Source organism: Oryx dammah, unplaced genomic scaffold, assembly GCF_014754425.2.
Source record: "Oryx dammah isolate SB20612 unplaced genomic scaffold, SCBI_Odam_1.1 HiC_scaffold_23, whole genome shotgun sequence".
NCBI classification, from domain to species: Eukaryota; Metazoa; Chordata; class Mammalia; order Artiodactyla; family Bovidae; genus Oryx; species Oryx dammah.
Genome location: NW_024070207.1, coordinates 67,326,247 through 67,342,996, shown reverse-complemented (window position 1 = coordinate 67,342,996; position 16,750 = coordinate 67,326,247). Strand labels below are relative to the sequence as shown.

At 37.8% G+C, this 16,750-nt stretch overlaps 2 protein-coding genes across 2 annotated transcripts; both read right to left on the bottom strand.

Moving 5' to 3' along the window:
- Window positions 1-4,725: 4,725 nt before the first annotated feature.
- On the bottom strand, window positions 4,726-5,127 carry LOC120881949 (small nuclear ribonucleoprotein G-like). Its single transcript, XM_040265663.1, has one exon. It carries the CDS (start codon window positions 5,088-5,090, stop codon window positions 4,860-4,862), a length of 231 nt encoding a protein of 76 aa, XP_040121597.1. The 5' UTR covers window positions 5,091-5,127; the 3' UTR covers window positions 4,726-4,859.
- A 741-nt stretch (window positions 5,128-5,868) lies between these two features.
- On the bottom strand, window positions 5,869-6,102 carry LOC120881950 (translation machinery-associated protein 7-like; the record flags this gene model as incomplete). The annotated part of the gene is made up of 1 exon (XM_040265664.1): window positions 5,869-6,102. A coding segment is annotated over one exon (234 nt), but the record flags the coding sequence as incomplete, so codon positions are not given.
- Window positions 6,103-16,750: the final 10,648 nt, after the last annotated feature.

Here is a 16,750-nt window from a genome sequence, read left to right as displayed (position 1 = left end):
TGTATGCCCAGCAATGGGATTGCTGGGTCATATGACAGTTCTATTTCCAGTTTTCTTAAGGAATCTCCACACTGCTCTCCATAGTGGCTGTACTAGTTTGCATTCCTACCAACAGTGTAAGAGGGTTCCCTTTTCTTCACACCCTCTCCAGCATTTATTGCTTGTAGACTTTTTGATAGCAGCCATTCTGACTGGAGTGAGATGGTACCTCATTGTGGTTTTGATTTGCATTTCTCTGATAATGAGTGATGTTGAGCATCTTTTCAGGTGTTTGTTAGCCATCTGTATGTCTTCTTTGGAGAAATGTCTGTTTAGTTCTTTGGCCCATTTTTTGAATGTATTGCTTATTTTTCTGGAATTGAGCTGCAGTAGTTACTTGTATATTTTTGAGATTAATTCTTTGTTGGTTGCTTCATTTGCTATTATATTCTCCCATTTTGAAGGCTATCTTTTCACCTTGCTTAGAGTTTCCTTCGTTGTGCAACAGCTTTTAGGTTTAATTAGGTCCCATTTGTTTATTTTTGCTTTTATTTCCATTACTCTTGTAGGTGGGTCATAGAGGATCTTGCTATGATTGATGTCAGAGAGTGTTTTGCCTATGTTCTCCTCTAGGACTTTTAGTTTCTGCTCTTATGTTTAGATTTTCAATCCATTTTAAGTTTATTTTAGTGTATGGTGTTAGAAAGTGTTCTAGTTTCATTCTTTTACAGGTGGTTGACCAGTTTTCCCAGCACCACTTGTTAAAGAGATTTTCTTTTCTTCATTGTATATTCTTGCCTCCTTTGTCAAAGATAAGGTGTCCATAGGTGTGTGGATTTATCTCTGGGCTTTCTATTTTGTTCCATTGATCTATCTTTCTGTCTTTGTGCCAGTAGCATACTGTCTTGGTGACTGTAGTTTTGTAGTAGAGCCTGAAGTCAGGCAGGTTGATTCCTCTAGTTCATTCTTCTTTTCCAAGATTGCTTTGGCTATTCGAGGTTTTTTGTATTTCCATACAAACTGTGAAGTTATTTGTTCTAGTTCTTTGAAAAATACCATTGGTAGCTTGATAGGGATTGCATTGAATCTATTGATTGCTTTGGGTAGTATACTCAGTTTCACTATATTGATTCTTCAGATCCATGAACATGGTATATTTCTCCATCTATTTGTGTCATCTTTGATTTCTTTCATCAGTGTTTTATAGTTTTCTATACATAGGTCTTTTGTTTCTTTAGGTAGATATATCCTAAGTATTTTATTCTTTTCATTGCAATGGTGAATGGAATAGTTTCCTTAATTTCTCTTTCTATTTCTCATTATTAGTATATAGGAATGCAAGTTGTTTCTGTGCATTAATTTTATATCCTGCAAATTTACTATATTCATTGATTAGTTTTAGTAATTTTCTGGTAGAGTCTTTAGGGTTTTCTATGTAGAGGAGCATGTCATCTGCAAACAGTGAGAGTTTTATTTCTTTTCCAATCTGGATTCCTTTTATTTCTTTTTCTTCTCTGATTGCTATGGCTAAAACTTCCAAAACTATGTTGAATAGTAATGTTGAGAGTGGGCACCCTTGTCTTGTTCCTGACTTTAGGGGAAATGCTTTCAATTTTTCACCATTGAGGATAATGTTTGCTGTGTGTTTATCATATATGGCTTTTATTATGGGATATGAATTTTTGACAGTGTTTTTCATGAAAGAGGTGGTATTTCAGTTCATTTGCTCACTCAGTTATTTTGAATAGCTATCATGTACAGGGTGCTAGGATATGATAGTGAACACAACAGATATGATTCCATTTTTGTGGAGTTTACAGATGAGTGAGGTGATAGGATTTAAATATGTAGAAGGTGAGGGGACAGTCTAAACAGAATTGTAGACATGGCAAGCATGGACTGTATGGCAGTGAGGGCAGTTGCCTGAGTGTAATAGAGATTTTATTTCTGGGAGGCGTCTTGAATGTGATAGATGTGGGCTGTATTTTGTAACTCTCTGAACAGCTATTTAAGTCTGTGAGAAGTGGTGTGGAAACAGTCTTGTGGGACTGAGGCCTTAACCTGTGGTATCTGTCTCCATCTCCATGTGGATAGTGTTAGAATTTAGTTAAATTATAGGCCACCTAGCTGGTATTGCAGAGAATTGCTTTGTGGGGAAAAATCTCCACGTGTCTGGTGTCAGAAGTGTTGTGAGTGTGGTATTTGTTTATTTATGTGGCTGCACTGGGTCTTAGTTGTGGCCTGTAGGATCTTTTAGTTGCGGCATGTGGGATGTAGTTTCCTGACCAGTGATCAAACTCAGGCCCTCTGCATTGGAGCATGAAGTCTCAGCCACTGGACCACCAGGGAAGTCCCCACATTCAGTTTTCTTTTACATTCCTATCAGAAAGAATCTTTGCATTATCGTCAGTTTTCTGTTGCAGTTTTGTGGATAAGAAGGCATTAATGTCAGTATTCTACAACCTATGGAGTATGTTCTAGAAGACTTTAATCAATGAAATTGATTGATATGAATGGCTCATTTAAATGATAAAGAATAAAGTATCAATGATATCACATTTAGAAGACAACATTTTTTGTGACTCTGGAAACATTGATTTGATTCATGTTATGAAAATAATACACCACTATTTATAATGTTCTATTTATTCCCAAAGAGGGCGCTAATCATATGAAAACTGGGACCCATTGTACATTTTTTACTGGTTTGTGTGTTTTAAAAGATCTTTTGTCTACTTGTTTCTAAATCAAAAGCCTGCTCCTGGCGTTTTTGGTAAACCTTAAAATGCTACTTAATTCTCAGTGCTTATTTGCTTTGCTGATTGATTTATGGGAGTTTTTTCATATGTTAGATGCTGGAATCTTGGGAGACATCAGGTGGATTTATCAAGCCCCAATCTTAGCAGCTATTGGGGTAAGTTTAAAAGCCAGTATAGTTTAGAAGGGCTTCCCTTGTGGCTCAGATGGTAAAGACTCTGCCTGCAGTGCAGGAGACCCAGGTTTGTTCTTCCCTGGATCAGAAAGGTCTCCTGGAAAAGGGAATGGCAACCCACTCCAGTGTTCTTGCCTGGTGAATTCCATGGGGTAGCAAAGAGTCAGATACAACTGACTAACACACACTCACACATAGTTTTTTAAAAAAGAAAAAAAGATGCATAATTCAACTGTTGCTAAAACCCAGAGAAAGTTTGTTAGTTGGTTCTACAAAGGTTTAAGAAACCCTCACATTATAGAAATTGCTGTTCGGAGAGTCTGCGTTGGGGATCAGATCCTTTTTCATGGCTGACACTGAGATACATGAAGAAAGCACATACCCTCCCTTTAATCAGCTAGCATGCAGGAACACTCCTGTAAATTTCAAAATATTTAGAAATATTTATAGGTTCAAGCAGTTGGGAGATCCTAAAACTCTCTCTCCTTTTCAGCTGTTATTTTATAACATTCTGATCACTTGGTAGTAGGTCAGGAGGAGGAGGCAAAGATGAAATAAAAAGGAGACCTGAGGAATTACTGAGAGAGAAAAATGATAGTATAGTTTATTATAAAGCATTGCCTAAAGCTTTTATTTCACGTACTTTCCCCAAGGAGTTAAGAGGATCTATATTGAATCAGACACTCCCTGGTGGTCTAGTGATTAGGATTTGGTGCTGTCACTGCCACAGCCTGGGTTCAATTCCCTTTCTGTCCTGCATTCATAGCTATACCTTTTTCAAAAAACGGTGTTGTCAGAATTAGTTGTGTGTGTTTGTGCACATGAACCCTTCATCAGAAGTAGCAAAAAAGGGCAGATAAGGCAAGAGAAGAAGTGCTTTAATAATTTATTTCAAAGACCTAACAGAATATAGTAACCCATAATTTAGAATTTAGGTTTCTTTAAAAAATTAATTATTAATCTTTTAATTTTTGACTATGCTGGGTCTTCATTGCTGCATGCATACTTTCTCTAGTTGTGGCGAATGGGGGCTACTGTTTGCTGTGGTGCACAAGCTTCTCATTGCAGTGGCTTCTCTTGTTGTAGAGCATGGGCCCACAGATTTTTAAGAATTAAGAAGGTAAACCCCCTTTAATTATTTTTATTTATTTATTTAAATTTTTGACTTCACTGGGTTTTCATTGCTGTAAGTGGACTTTATCCAGTTGCAGTGCTCAGGCTTCTCATTGTGGTTGCTTCTCTTGTTGCAGAGCATGGGCCCTAGAGCACTCAGGCATCAGTAGTTGCAGCACATGGGTTCATCAGTTGTGGCACACAGGCTTAGTTGCCCTGCAGCATGTGGAATATTCCCGGAGCAGGAATCAAACACATGTCGCCTGCATTGGCAGGCAGACTCCCAACCATTGGACCACCAGGGAAGTTCCTAAACCCTCTTTAAGTTAGTTAACTAACTGAAGGGAAACATCTACCTTGTGAAAACTGATTGTTTAAAATGGGGAAAAAGTCTCCTTTGTAGTAAAGCACAGTTTTTGCTCTGCTAGAGCAGCTTTTATTTTATTTTACTTTTTGAACATAAAGCACTCAATTTATTATTATTTACCATTAAAAGAATTTTTATGTTGGAGTAGAGTTGATTAGCAATCTTGTATTAGTTTCAGGTGTACAGCAAAGGGATTCAGTTATACATATATATGTATCTATTCTTTTTCAAATACTTTTTCCATTTAGGTTATTACAGAGTATTGACCAGAGTTCCCAGTGCTATATAGTAGGTAGGTAGGTCCTTGTTATTTATTTATTTATTATTATTATTATTTTTGGCTATTACAAAAGTTTATTTAACAAAAAAGTTCAGTAAGAAAATGTACACAACCCAATTTTTCTGGTAGTAAAATGTGGAGAGGGGACACATGGAAACATTGATTTCTCTGGTGAACACAGCCATTGTTCATACTCGTTCCAAGGCTTCTAACATGATGATACTATTTCCTCGTATTACCACCATTCCAATATTGTTCTGTTGCCCACTAGTTGCCATCTCCACACATTCATCTATCACAAGATTCATAAAGGGATCAAATCCCCACAATATTCCTTGGACATGTCTGCCACCATTTAATTTCAATGATAACTTCTTGTCCATAAATTTCTTCAACTCGGGAGGGTGAGCTTTGCTCATGATGTCTGCTCTGCGAGATCAAAGAAGCCTCCAAACAGAATTCCTATTTTTTAAATTAACTAATTTTTTTGGCCATACCACGTGGCATGTGGGATCTTAGTTCCCTGACCAGGGATTGATCCCACGTTCCCTGCATTGGAAGTACAGTCTTAACTGCTGGCCCACCAATGAAATCTTTGGTTATCCATTTTGAATATAGCAGTGTGTACATGTCAATCCCAGACTCCTAAGCTACTACTTCCCCCTGCCCCCTGCCAGCTTCTACCAATAACCATAAGTGCCTTCTCTACGTCTGTGAGTCTTGAACTTCTCTGGTGGTCTAGAGGTCAAGATTCCATACTTCTAGTGCAGGGGGCATGCATTTGATTCCTGGTTGGTGAAGTTCTGCATGCCATGCAGCATGGCCAGAAAAACTCTGAGTCTGCTTCTGTTTTGTAAGTAAGCTTGTTTGTATCATGTTTTTTAAATTTCTTACACAAAAGTTTATTCTTTTTTAAAAATACTTATTTATTTGGCTGCATCAGGTCTTAGTTGTGGCATGTGGGATCTAGTTCCCTGACCAGGGATTGAACCTGGGCTCCCTGCATTGGGAGCGTGGAGTTTTAGCTACTGGACCACAAGGGAAGTCCCAAAAGTTTATTCTTAAATGTACAGTGGATTCCAAGACAACACTACATTCTAGCTATAGGTGGCAACAGATGTTATGACAGGGGATTCAGATATTTAAATAGGAATAAAACTAAGGATCATCATCATTGCCTCAGGCACAAGGAACAGCTTACTTGCTGCCAGATTTCTTAATTGTACCTGTGGCCAGGGGACTTTTCCCACAGCCTTGGCTTTTAGCCTCAAGTTTCTTCTTCTCCTCCTTCTGTTTCTGCTTGAATACCTTATCTTCCTCGTCCATCTCCTTGGCTTGATTCTTGGGCTGATTCAGGGGCTTCTTGCCACCTTTGCTGCCCAATATGGCGCCTGCCAGCCCTTCCCCCAGACTCTGCCACTGGAAACAAATTTGTTTGTGTCATTTTAAAAACATTGTGCACGTAAGTGATACCATATACTATTTGTCTTTCTCTGTCCAACTTACTTCACTTAGTGTGATAATCTGCAGATTTATCCATATTGTTGCACATGGCATTATTTTGTTGTTTTTAATGGCTGAGTAATATTCCATTGTATATATGTACCACATCTTCTTTATCCATTCTTCTGTCAATGGACATTTAGGTTGTTTCTATGTCTTGGCTATTGGAAACACTGCTGCAGTAAAAATCGGGGATCTTTAATCCATTTTGAGTTTATCTTTGTGTGTGGTGTTAAGAAGTGTTCTAATTTCATTCTTTTATATGTAGTTGTCCAGTTCTCCTAGCACCACTTATTGAAGAGAGTTTTTTCCCATTGTATATTCTTGCCTCCTTTGTCAAAGATAGGGCGCCCATAGGTGTGTGGGTTTATCTCTGGGCTTTCTATCTTGTTTTATTGGAGAAGTGAGTTATTTTATCTCACAGGACACATGAGAGGCTTAGAATTTGAAGGTAAGTGGTTTTTCCTAAAAGTTAAGGAGGTGATCCAGGGATGAAAATAAGGGAAATGTTTTAAAAACTGACAGAATGGGATTGGACCCCTTAGCTCTCTTCCCTTTCATGCTGCAGTAAGGTGATCCATCCACCTGCCCCCCCCCACTTCCACCCACCTTGAGTGGTAGGAGACCCAGAGGAGAGTCTCTGACCTAAGTGAACCTGACAGGCTTTGAGCTTTTGGACAGTGGGCAGAGTGAAGGGCACTGAAACAAAGGGCTGAGAACAGGGAGATTGAGTGGAAGTCTTCAGACCGAGTGGTTAGCCTCTTCCCCTCACCTTGCTTTAAATTTAGTGTCCTGGTATATGCTTCCCAGGCAGGAGATTGGAGAATTAGTCTTCTGACAAACAAATGACCCTATACAAAAGAATTCCAGACACTAACATGTCAGTGTTTTACAATGAAAAAAAAAAAAAAAAAAAACCAGCTAGCTGCTAAAAGGATGGGCTCTAGAACTAGACTTTTTGAGTTTAAATTCAGGCTTAGCTACTTATTAGCTGTGTGACCTTGCAAAAGTTACTTAACCTATTTGTGCTTCTGTGTTCTCATTTGTAAGATAGGAGTGATTGTACTGTTTACCTCAAGTTTATTGTAAGGGTTCAATGAGTTAACACATGCTAAGTACTATTCATAGTAACCACTCAATAAGTGTTAGCTGAGGAAAGAGGTGGTATTCAGGGACTTCCCTAGCTGCCAAAGGCAGTTCCAGAATTTAAATGATATTCCACAGTGACCAGCAGACTTTTTTCCTTAGTGTGGAAGCTGAGGCTTTGATCTCAGTAGGTAACTTACCCCAGTCCCTCTCCATCATTCCCGACGCTTTCTTTTAGGAACCCTTTTGAGCTATGACTGGCTCAGCAATAAGCTCTTCTTATTCATTTACTGTATAAATGTTTATTGGGTGCCTGCTCTATGCCAAGGACTGTTCAATCTGCTGGAATGATAGCCGTGAAGTGGGTCGATAACAATACTAGCATTTACTGAGTACTTATTGTATGCTAGGTTTTGCTAAGTGCTTTATATAGTCACTTAATTCTCATAACAACTCTATGAAACAGATGCCATTAACATTCTTGTCTTACAGATAAGGAAACTGAGGCACAGAGCTTCAGTAGCATGCTCGAGGTCACACAGCTAGAAAGCAGTAGAGACAGGAATCATATCCAGTCCCTCTGGCTCTTAACTCTGTCTTTTAACTGTTATGCCTCCCTGCTCTCATGGAGCTTACATTTTAGAAGAAGACAAACAGTAAATAAGTAAATAGAGAAAATAAATATCAAATGGCAATAAGTGGTATAAAAAAAATATAAAAAAGAAGATTGTGATCTAGTGGGATTGGCGGAGGGTAACTTTCAGTGAAATGGTTTATGTTTATGAGCACCAGATGAGATAAGGGACAGTTTTCTAAAATTGATTGCTTAGTGTACTGCTGTCTACAGATTTACAAAATGTCCTTCCTGTGATTTAATTCAGTTCAGTCACTCAGTCATGTCCGACTCTTTGCGACCCCATGGACTGCAGCACGACAGGCTTCGCTGTCTATCACCAACTCCTGGAGCTTGCTCAAACTCGTCTCCATCGAGTCGGTGATGCCATCCAACCATCTCATCCTCTGTTGTCCACTTCTCCTCCTGCCTTCAGTCTTTCTCAGCATTAGGGTCTTTTCTAAGGAGTTAGTTCTTTGCATCAGGTGGCCAAAGTATTGGACCTTCAACTTCAGCATCAGTCCTTCCAATGAATATATTCAGGACTGATTTCCTTTAGGATTGACTGGTTTGATCTCCTTGCAGTCCAAGGGACTCTCAGTAGTCTTCTCCAACAACACAGTTCAAAAGCATCAATTCTTAGGCACTCAGCTTTCTTTATAATCCAACTCTCACATCCATACATGACTACTGGAAAAACCATAGCCTTGACTAGATGGACCTTTGTTGGCAAGCTAATGTCTCTGCTTTTTAATATGCTGTCTAGGTTGGTCATAGCTTTTCTTCCAAGCAGCAAGCATCTTTTAATTTCATGGCTGCAGTCACCATCTGCAGAGATTTTGGAGCCCCCAAAAATAAATTCTGTCACTGTTTCCATTGTTTCCCCATCTATTTGCCATGAAGTGATAGGACCAGATGCCATGATCTTAGTTTTTTGAATGTTGAGTTTTAAGCCAGGTTTTTTGCTCTCCTCTTTCACTTTCATCAAAGAGGATCTTCAGTTCCTCTTTGCTTTCTGCCATAAGGGTGGTGTCATTTGCATATCTGAGGTTATTGATGTTTCTCCCAGCAATCTTGATTCCAGCTTGTGCCTCACCCAGCCTGCCATTTCTCATGATGTACTCTGCATATAAGTTAAATAAGCAGGGTGACAATATACAGCCTTGTCGTACTCCTTTCCCAATTTTGAACCAGTCCGTTGTTCCATGTCTAGTTCTAACTATTGCTTCTTGACGTGCATACAGATTTCTCAAGAGGCAGATAAGGTGGTCTGGTGTTCCCATCTCTTTAAGAATTTTCCACAGTTTGTTATGATCTACACAGTCAAAGGCTTTGGAGTAGTCAACAAAGCAGAAGTAGATGTTTTTCTGGAATTCTCTTGCTTCTTCTATGATCCAGCGGATGTTGGCAATTTGATCTCTGGTTCCTCTGCCTTTTTAAAATCTAACTTGAACATCTAGAAGTTCTCGGTTTATGTACCGTTAAAGCCTCGCTTGGAGAATTTTGAACAGTACTTTGCTAGTGTGTGAGATGAGTGCAATTGTGCAGTAGTTTGAAGCTATAAATTTTGATATTGCTAGTAAAAGAGCAACATTTTATGTGCATTGATGGCTTACTGTATACAAAGGACTGTGCTAAGCAGTTTGCACAGATTGTCTCATTTTAACCTCAGGAATGTTATTATTACTCTTATTTTTCAGCCATGGAAAACTGAAGCTTAAAGAGACAAAGTGACAGGCCTAGGGCTTTAAAGGTGGCAAGTAGCAGAACTAGGATTTAAACCAAGGTAGCCTGATTCCAGGGCCATTGTTCTTAAATACTTTCCATTTTTATAGATGAAGGGATTTATCCAAGGTAACTCTTTTTTAATAAACAATAATAGCTAACTTTTATAGAGATTCAAAATACTATTCTAAGCCTTACTGGGTCTTCACAATATCAGAGAAGCTTATGCATATTTTGGAGCTTCAAAATAGGATAAGTAACATATTTTGAGTGAATAGCTTCTAGTGCTCTATGATTTTATCAATCCCAATTAGAAAATTTATAAGAACTAATATGCATAAGTTATTTCAGCACAAAGCCAGAGCCAGGATTTGACACCAAGCCATTTGACATCAGGTGTAGTACTGTTTCCCACTCCACTGCACATGAGCAAGGTGAAAAGACAGCCTTCAGAATGGGAGAAAATAATAGCAAATGAAGCAACTGACAAAGAATTAATCTCAAAAATATGCAAGCAGCTCTTGTCATTCAGTTCCAGTAAAATAAATGACCGAATCAAAAAATGGGCCAAAGAACTAAACAGACATTTCTCCAAAGAAGACATACAGATGGCTAACAAACACATGAGATGCTCAACATCACTCATTATCAGAGAAATGCAAATCAAAACCACAATGAGGTACCATCTCACGCCAGTCAGAATGGCTGCTATCAAAAAGTCTACAAACAATAAATGCTGGAGAGGGTGAATGCAAACTAGTACAGCCACTATGGAGAACAGTGTGGAGATTCCTTAAAAAACTGGAAATAGAACTGCCATATGACCCAGCAATCCCACTACTGGGCATACACACCAAGGAAACCAGAATTGAAAGAGACACGTGTACCCCAATGTCCATCGCAGCACTGTGTACAATAGCTAGGACATGGAAGCAACCTAGATGTCCATCAGCAGACAAATGGATAAGAAAGCTGTGGTACATATACACAATGGAATATTACTTAGCTATGAAAAAGAGTGTGTTTGAATCAGTTCTAATGAGGTGGATGAAACTGGAGCCTATTATACAGAGTGAAGTAAGTCAGAAAGAAAAACACCAATACAGTATATTAACACATATATGTGGAATTTAGAAAGATGGTAACAATGACCCTATATGTGAGGCAGCAAAAGAGACACAGATGTAAAGAACAGACTTTTGGATTCTGTGGGAGAAGGCAAGAGTGGGATGATTTAAGAGAATAGCATTGAAGCATGTATATTACCATATGTGAAACAGATCGCCAGTCCAGGTTCAATGCATGAGACAGGGTGCTCAGGGCCAGTGCACAGGGATGGCCCTGAAGATGGGATGGGGAGGGAGGTAGGAGGCGGAGTTCAGGATGGGGGACACATGTACATCCATGGCTGATTCATGTCAATGTATGGCAAAACCCACTACAATATTGTAAAGTAATTAGCCTCCAATTAAATAAATATATTTTAAAAAAGATAGCAGATAGCTTTTCTTTTTTCAGTGTACCTTGGGAAATCAATATATTGAAATTACAGTTAACAATTCCCAAGGAATGTTTGTTAAATTATTTGTAATTTCCTAAGACTTTTATATATCTAAAAACAAAAGCTGAATAGAGACTTTTTCTTCATGGATTTGGAAACCATATAAGGGAATTGTCTGGAGTGAAAGCACTGGGGTCAGATTGTTCTCTCATCTGCATTCCTTGATTTACCTACTCAAACTTGAATAGGCAACTTTGCCTTCCAGGCCTCAGCTCTGTTACTTGTGAAAAAAGCATAGTATAGTATCTTCCTTGTAAGTATGAGGACTAAATGAGGCAACCTTTCTATAAAGTGCTGGGCAATGTCCCTTTTGGCTAGCTACCTCTCATCCTGGAAATGGACCCTCATTCATCATCCATGTAAAGTGAAGCTTTGGTTCCATTACTTTGGTTTCACCACTGCCATACAGTGTCCATGAGTTGTAGAACAGACACTTTCCTGACACACTGTTGCTTGATGGCATTTTTTTCTTTTTATTATGGTAAAATTATAAAACAAAACTTAACTTTTTTTTTTCTTTTTGGCCACTGGGCATGTAAGATCTTAGTTCCCTGACCAGGGATTGAAACTGCACCCCCTGCAGTGGAAGCTCGGAGTCTTAAGTGCTGGACCACCAGGGAAGTCCCAACTTAACCATTTTTAAGTGTACAGTTTGTTGAAATTAAATACATTCACATTGTTATGCCACCATCACCACCATCCATCTCTGGAACTCTTTTTTCCTTCCCAAAATGAAACTCTGTACCCATTTAAACAAAATTGATGGCAGTTTTTATTTGTTTTCAACTTTATGACTGAAGCTGGTAGTTAGAAATATTACTCATATAAAGAAAGACATAAACAAAGAGATGTGATTAAAAATCTATATTATCCCCAAAGCATAATCCATAAGTGAAAAAAATGGATATATGGACTTTATTAAAATAAAAAAAAAACTGTGAAAGAAAATGAAAACTCAAGTCACAAACTGGGATAAAATATTTGCAAATCACATTTCTGACAGAAAGTTATATCTAAAATAAAATTTAAAAACCCTTAAGTCAACATTAGAGGGGCAGGGAGGGAGGCTTAAGAGGGAGGGGATATATGTATACTCATGGTTGATTCACTGTTTTGTACGGCAGAAACTAACACAACATTTTAAAGCAATTATCCTCCAATTAAAAAGAAAAAAAGATAAAGTGTATTTTGTCTGAAAAAAAAATAAATGTTAAAAAAAACAAGGCAAAATGATTTATAAAGAAAAAAATAATGAGAAATAATCCAATGGGCAAAAGATCTGAATAAACACCTCACCTAGAAGATATACAAGTAACAGATAAAAGAAATGCAAATTAAAATCATTAGATAAATGCAAATTAAAACCACAGTGTTGATTGTAATAAATATACCAGTCTGATTCAGGATGTTCATAGTGGGGGAGGTTACATGTGGGGGTGAAAGGAGTAAATGGGAAATCTCTGTACTTTTCATTGAATTTTTCTCTGATCTAAAAATGCTCTGAGAAATAAAAAAAAAAATCATAATGAGATACCATATTGCTCCTATTAGAATGTCAAAACAAAACCAACAATACCAAAGGTTAGCAAGTCAGAGCAACTGGAACTTTCATACATTGCTAGTGGGAATGAAAAATGAAATAGCCACTTTGGAAGACAATTTGTTAGTTTCCTATGAAATTAAACATATTTTAATCATATGACTCAGCAGTCTTATTTCTAGCTAGCTATCCAAGAGAATTGAAAACTTATGTTCATACAAAAACCTGACATGAATATTTATAGCAGCATTATTCAGCATTAGTCACCCAGATTGGAAAAAACTCAGTTATTTCAGCTGGTGGATAAACAGGTTGTTATATATCCACACTGTGAAATACTACTCTATGATAAGAAAGGAACTACCTATTGATTCATGCAATAACACAAGTGAATCTTAAAATGCATTTAGCTAAGCGAAAGAAGCTAGATTTAAAAGGCTACATAATGTATTATTCCATTTATATGATAATCTGAAAAAGCAAAACTATAGGAAGGGAAAGAGGTTAGTGGATGCCAGGGTTTGGGGATATAGGGAAGTGTTTATAAAGGAGTAGCATGAGAGAAGTTTGGAAGTAATGGAATGTTTCTCTCTCCCTCCCACCCCTCCCACATACCCTTTTTGCCAGTTTTCACCAAATCAATAGACATGCTGTTGGTTAGTGTTAATATTTGTTCTGAAGAAATAAAGGGATTCTCTTAAGATGTATGTCAAGTTGGTAACATATACACTACAATTCAATTAATGAAAGTAAATATAACTTTATTAACTCTGAAGTCATGTAGAAAGTCGTAGAAATGTCCTTTTCAATTAAACATGGGAAATCATATATTAACAAAACAAAAAAACCTTTTCACTTCACTGATATTTACTGATCATACCAGAGAAACTTTTACCACTACTAGGTCATTCAGTAGACCATTTGTGTAAGGTAATGATAAATTTTGTGAGCATAGTATATCTACTTGAGCTTCTTGGACTCTTACAGAAAAGCATTTATCTTGCACTCTAGGCAGCCCAAAATGGAAGGTGCTAACAAGAGATAAGTACTTTTCTTTCACAAGTATCCTGAAATTTTAAATATTATAGAGAGCAAGATTTTAATGTACATTTTCAAAAGGCTTATTTAGTTTTAGTGCTTCTTTTTCTAATAAAATCTTCTCATAAACATCAGGAATCATATGACCATTGTCAAACAGCTTGCTAGAGCTAGACATAGCCCAGTATTCTAACAGGATTGGATTAATCAAAGTGGAATTTCAACTTCTTTGAGGAATATACATGGGCAGCAGTCTGAATTGTCTAATTCCTAGGATTTATGGGTTTGACCAGCGCTTCTCCTATGGCTAAGTGGATAAAGTATCTGCCTGCAATGCAGGAGACAGAGGAGACGGAGATTCAATCCCTGGGTCAGGAAGATCCCCTGAGGAAATGGCAACCCACTCCAGTATTCTTGCCTAGAAAGTTCCATGGACAGAGGAACCTGGTGGTCTACAGTCTATGAGGTCACAAAGAGTTGGACACGACTGAGCACATAGCACAGGCAGGCATGGGGTTGACCTCACATGGGTTGCTAGTCACTCTCTTTCAGTAAATAATATATTAACTGTAGAAAACTTTATAAAGCACAGCAAAAAATCATAACAGTACTATCAGTATTACTACTCTCCAAGATAACTGTATATAGTCTTCCAAACTTTTTCCTGTGCAAATATACACTTTGGTCTGTCTATGTCTCCTCTGAAAACAAAGACTTATTATTCAGTATACTATTGACTGTCTCTCTATGTCAGAATATTTAAACTTCATAGCTGTACAGTATTCCACTAAATACATGGATCATCATTTATTTTACTAATCCTCATTTTTTTGAGTCTTTTAACTTGTATCCAGTTTTTTTTGTGAAGAATATTCTTATGTTTATACAGTATCTTTGATTGTCTTTACATTTATTTCCTTACAACTACCACTCTGACATGGCAGTACTGCTTTCAGGAATATACTGTAAGGAAATAAATGGAAAGCTTTTTTTTCATAATAAAAATAATATATATGTTCATAAAAAAAAGTCACAAGGTGCAAAAAGTAAAATGCTCTGAATTCCCAGCCCCTCCTCAGAGAAAGTGTTAGCACTTTCTTGTGTATTCTAAAACACTTCAGTGCATTTTCAAGCCTTTGTAATACCTATTTCTGCTTTTTCCTCTTTATACACATGGGATTATACTATACATATACTATTTTGCACTTCGCAGGTTTCATTTAGCATATCTTGTTTATCTTGTATGAAGAAATATAGACCTACTTCATTTTAGAGAATGATTGTATGATGTTTCATCATGTGAATGTGCTGTATTTTATTTAATTAGTTCCTTTTTGGTTAACATTTAAGTTGTTTTTAGTTCTGTTCTATAATAAACAGTGCTTCAATGAATATCCTTGTATATATATCTTTATGAGCCTATCTTCTAGATTAAATTCCTAGAGCCTGCCTTCTAGATAGCATATTGAAAAGCAGAGACATTATTTTGCCAACAAAGGTCAGTCTAGTCAAGGCTATGGTTTTTCCAGTGGTCATGTATGGATGTGAGAGTTGGACTGTGAAGAAAGCTGAGCACCAAAGAATTGATGCTTTTGAACTGTGGTGTTGGAGAAGACTCTTGAGAGTCCCTTGGACTGCAGGGAGATCCAACCAGTCCATTCTGAAGGAGATCAGCCTTGGGATTTCTTTGGAGGGAATGATGCTGAAGCTGAAACTCCAGTACTTTGGCTACCTCATGCGAAGAGTTGACTCATTGGAAAAGACTTTGATGCTGGGAGGGATTGGGGGCAGGAGGAGAAGGGGACGACAGAGGATGAGATGGCTGGATGGCATCACTGACTCGATGGATGTGAGTCTGAGTGAACTCCAGGAGTTGGTGATGGACAGGGAGGCCTGGTGTGCTGCGATTCATGGGGTCGCAAAGAGTCGGACATGACTGAGCGACTGAACTGAACTGAACTGACCTTCTAGATAAAATTCCTAGAAGTGGAATGGCTAGATCAAAGGGCACGTGCATTCTAAATTTTCGTAAATAGTGCCAAATTGCCCTCCAGAAAAGTGGTACACATTTATACTGCCACTAACAGTATATAAAAGTGGTGAGTACTTTGAAAGACTTTTGATACATACTGCCAAGTTGTCCTCCAGAAAAATATAATTTCATGCTTTCACCAGCAGTGTAGGAGTGTGTCTGTCTAACCATACTGGAGTGGGCAGCCTATCCCTTCTCGAGTGGATCTTCCCCATCCAGGAATCAAACCAGGGTCTCCTGCATTGCAGGTGGATTCTTTACCAGCTGAGCTATCAGGGAAACCCTGATACTTCTAATAGTATCGGCCTAAGTGTGGTTAGACAGTTCTATCAGTATTACTACTCTCCAAGATAACTTTATATAGCCTTCCAAACTTTTTCTTGTGCAGACATACACTTTGGTCTGTTTGTGTCTCCTTTGAAAACAAAGACTTATTATTCAGTATAATATTGACTGTCTTTGTATGTCAGAATATTTAAACTTCCTACCTGTACAGTATTCCACTAAATACATGGAATTGAATCTGTGCCCTCTGCAGTGGAAGTGTGGAGTCTTAATCGCTGGACTGCTTGGGAAGTCCTGATATAGAATTTAGTTTAGTTTAAGTATATTATATAGAGAATTAACTTTTATATTTTTTCAAAGTGAGTAACTGATTGTCGCAAGATCATTTGTTAATGAACCACTGTTTTTCACCTACTTAAAATGCTGTCACTATTTTATATATAGTGATATAAAGTTGTATATATAGAGACACCTTCCTTACCAGTCTTTCAAAATTAGTGTGTCCTCAAATATTTATTCTTTCATTTGAACCTTAGGATTATTGTGTCAGGTTCTCCCCACCTCAAAATTCCACTGACTCTTAAATTTATAGACCAGCTTCAGCAATACATGAACCTTGAACTTCCAGATGTTCAAGCTGGTTTTAGAAAAGGCAGAGGAACCAGAGATCAAATTGCCAGCATCCTCTGGATCATC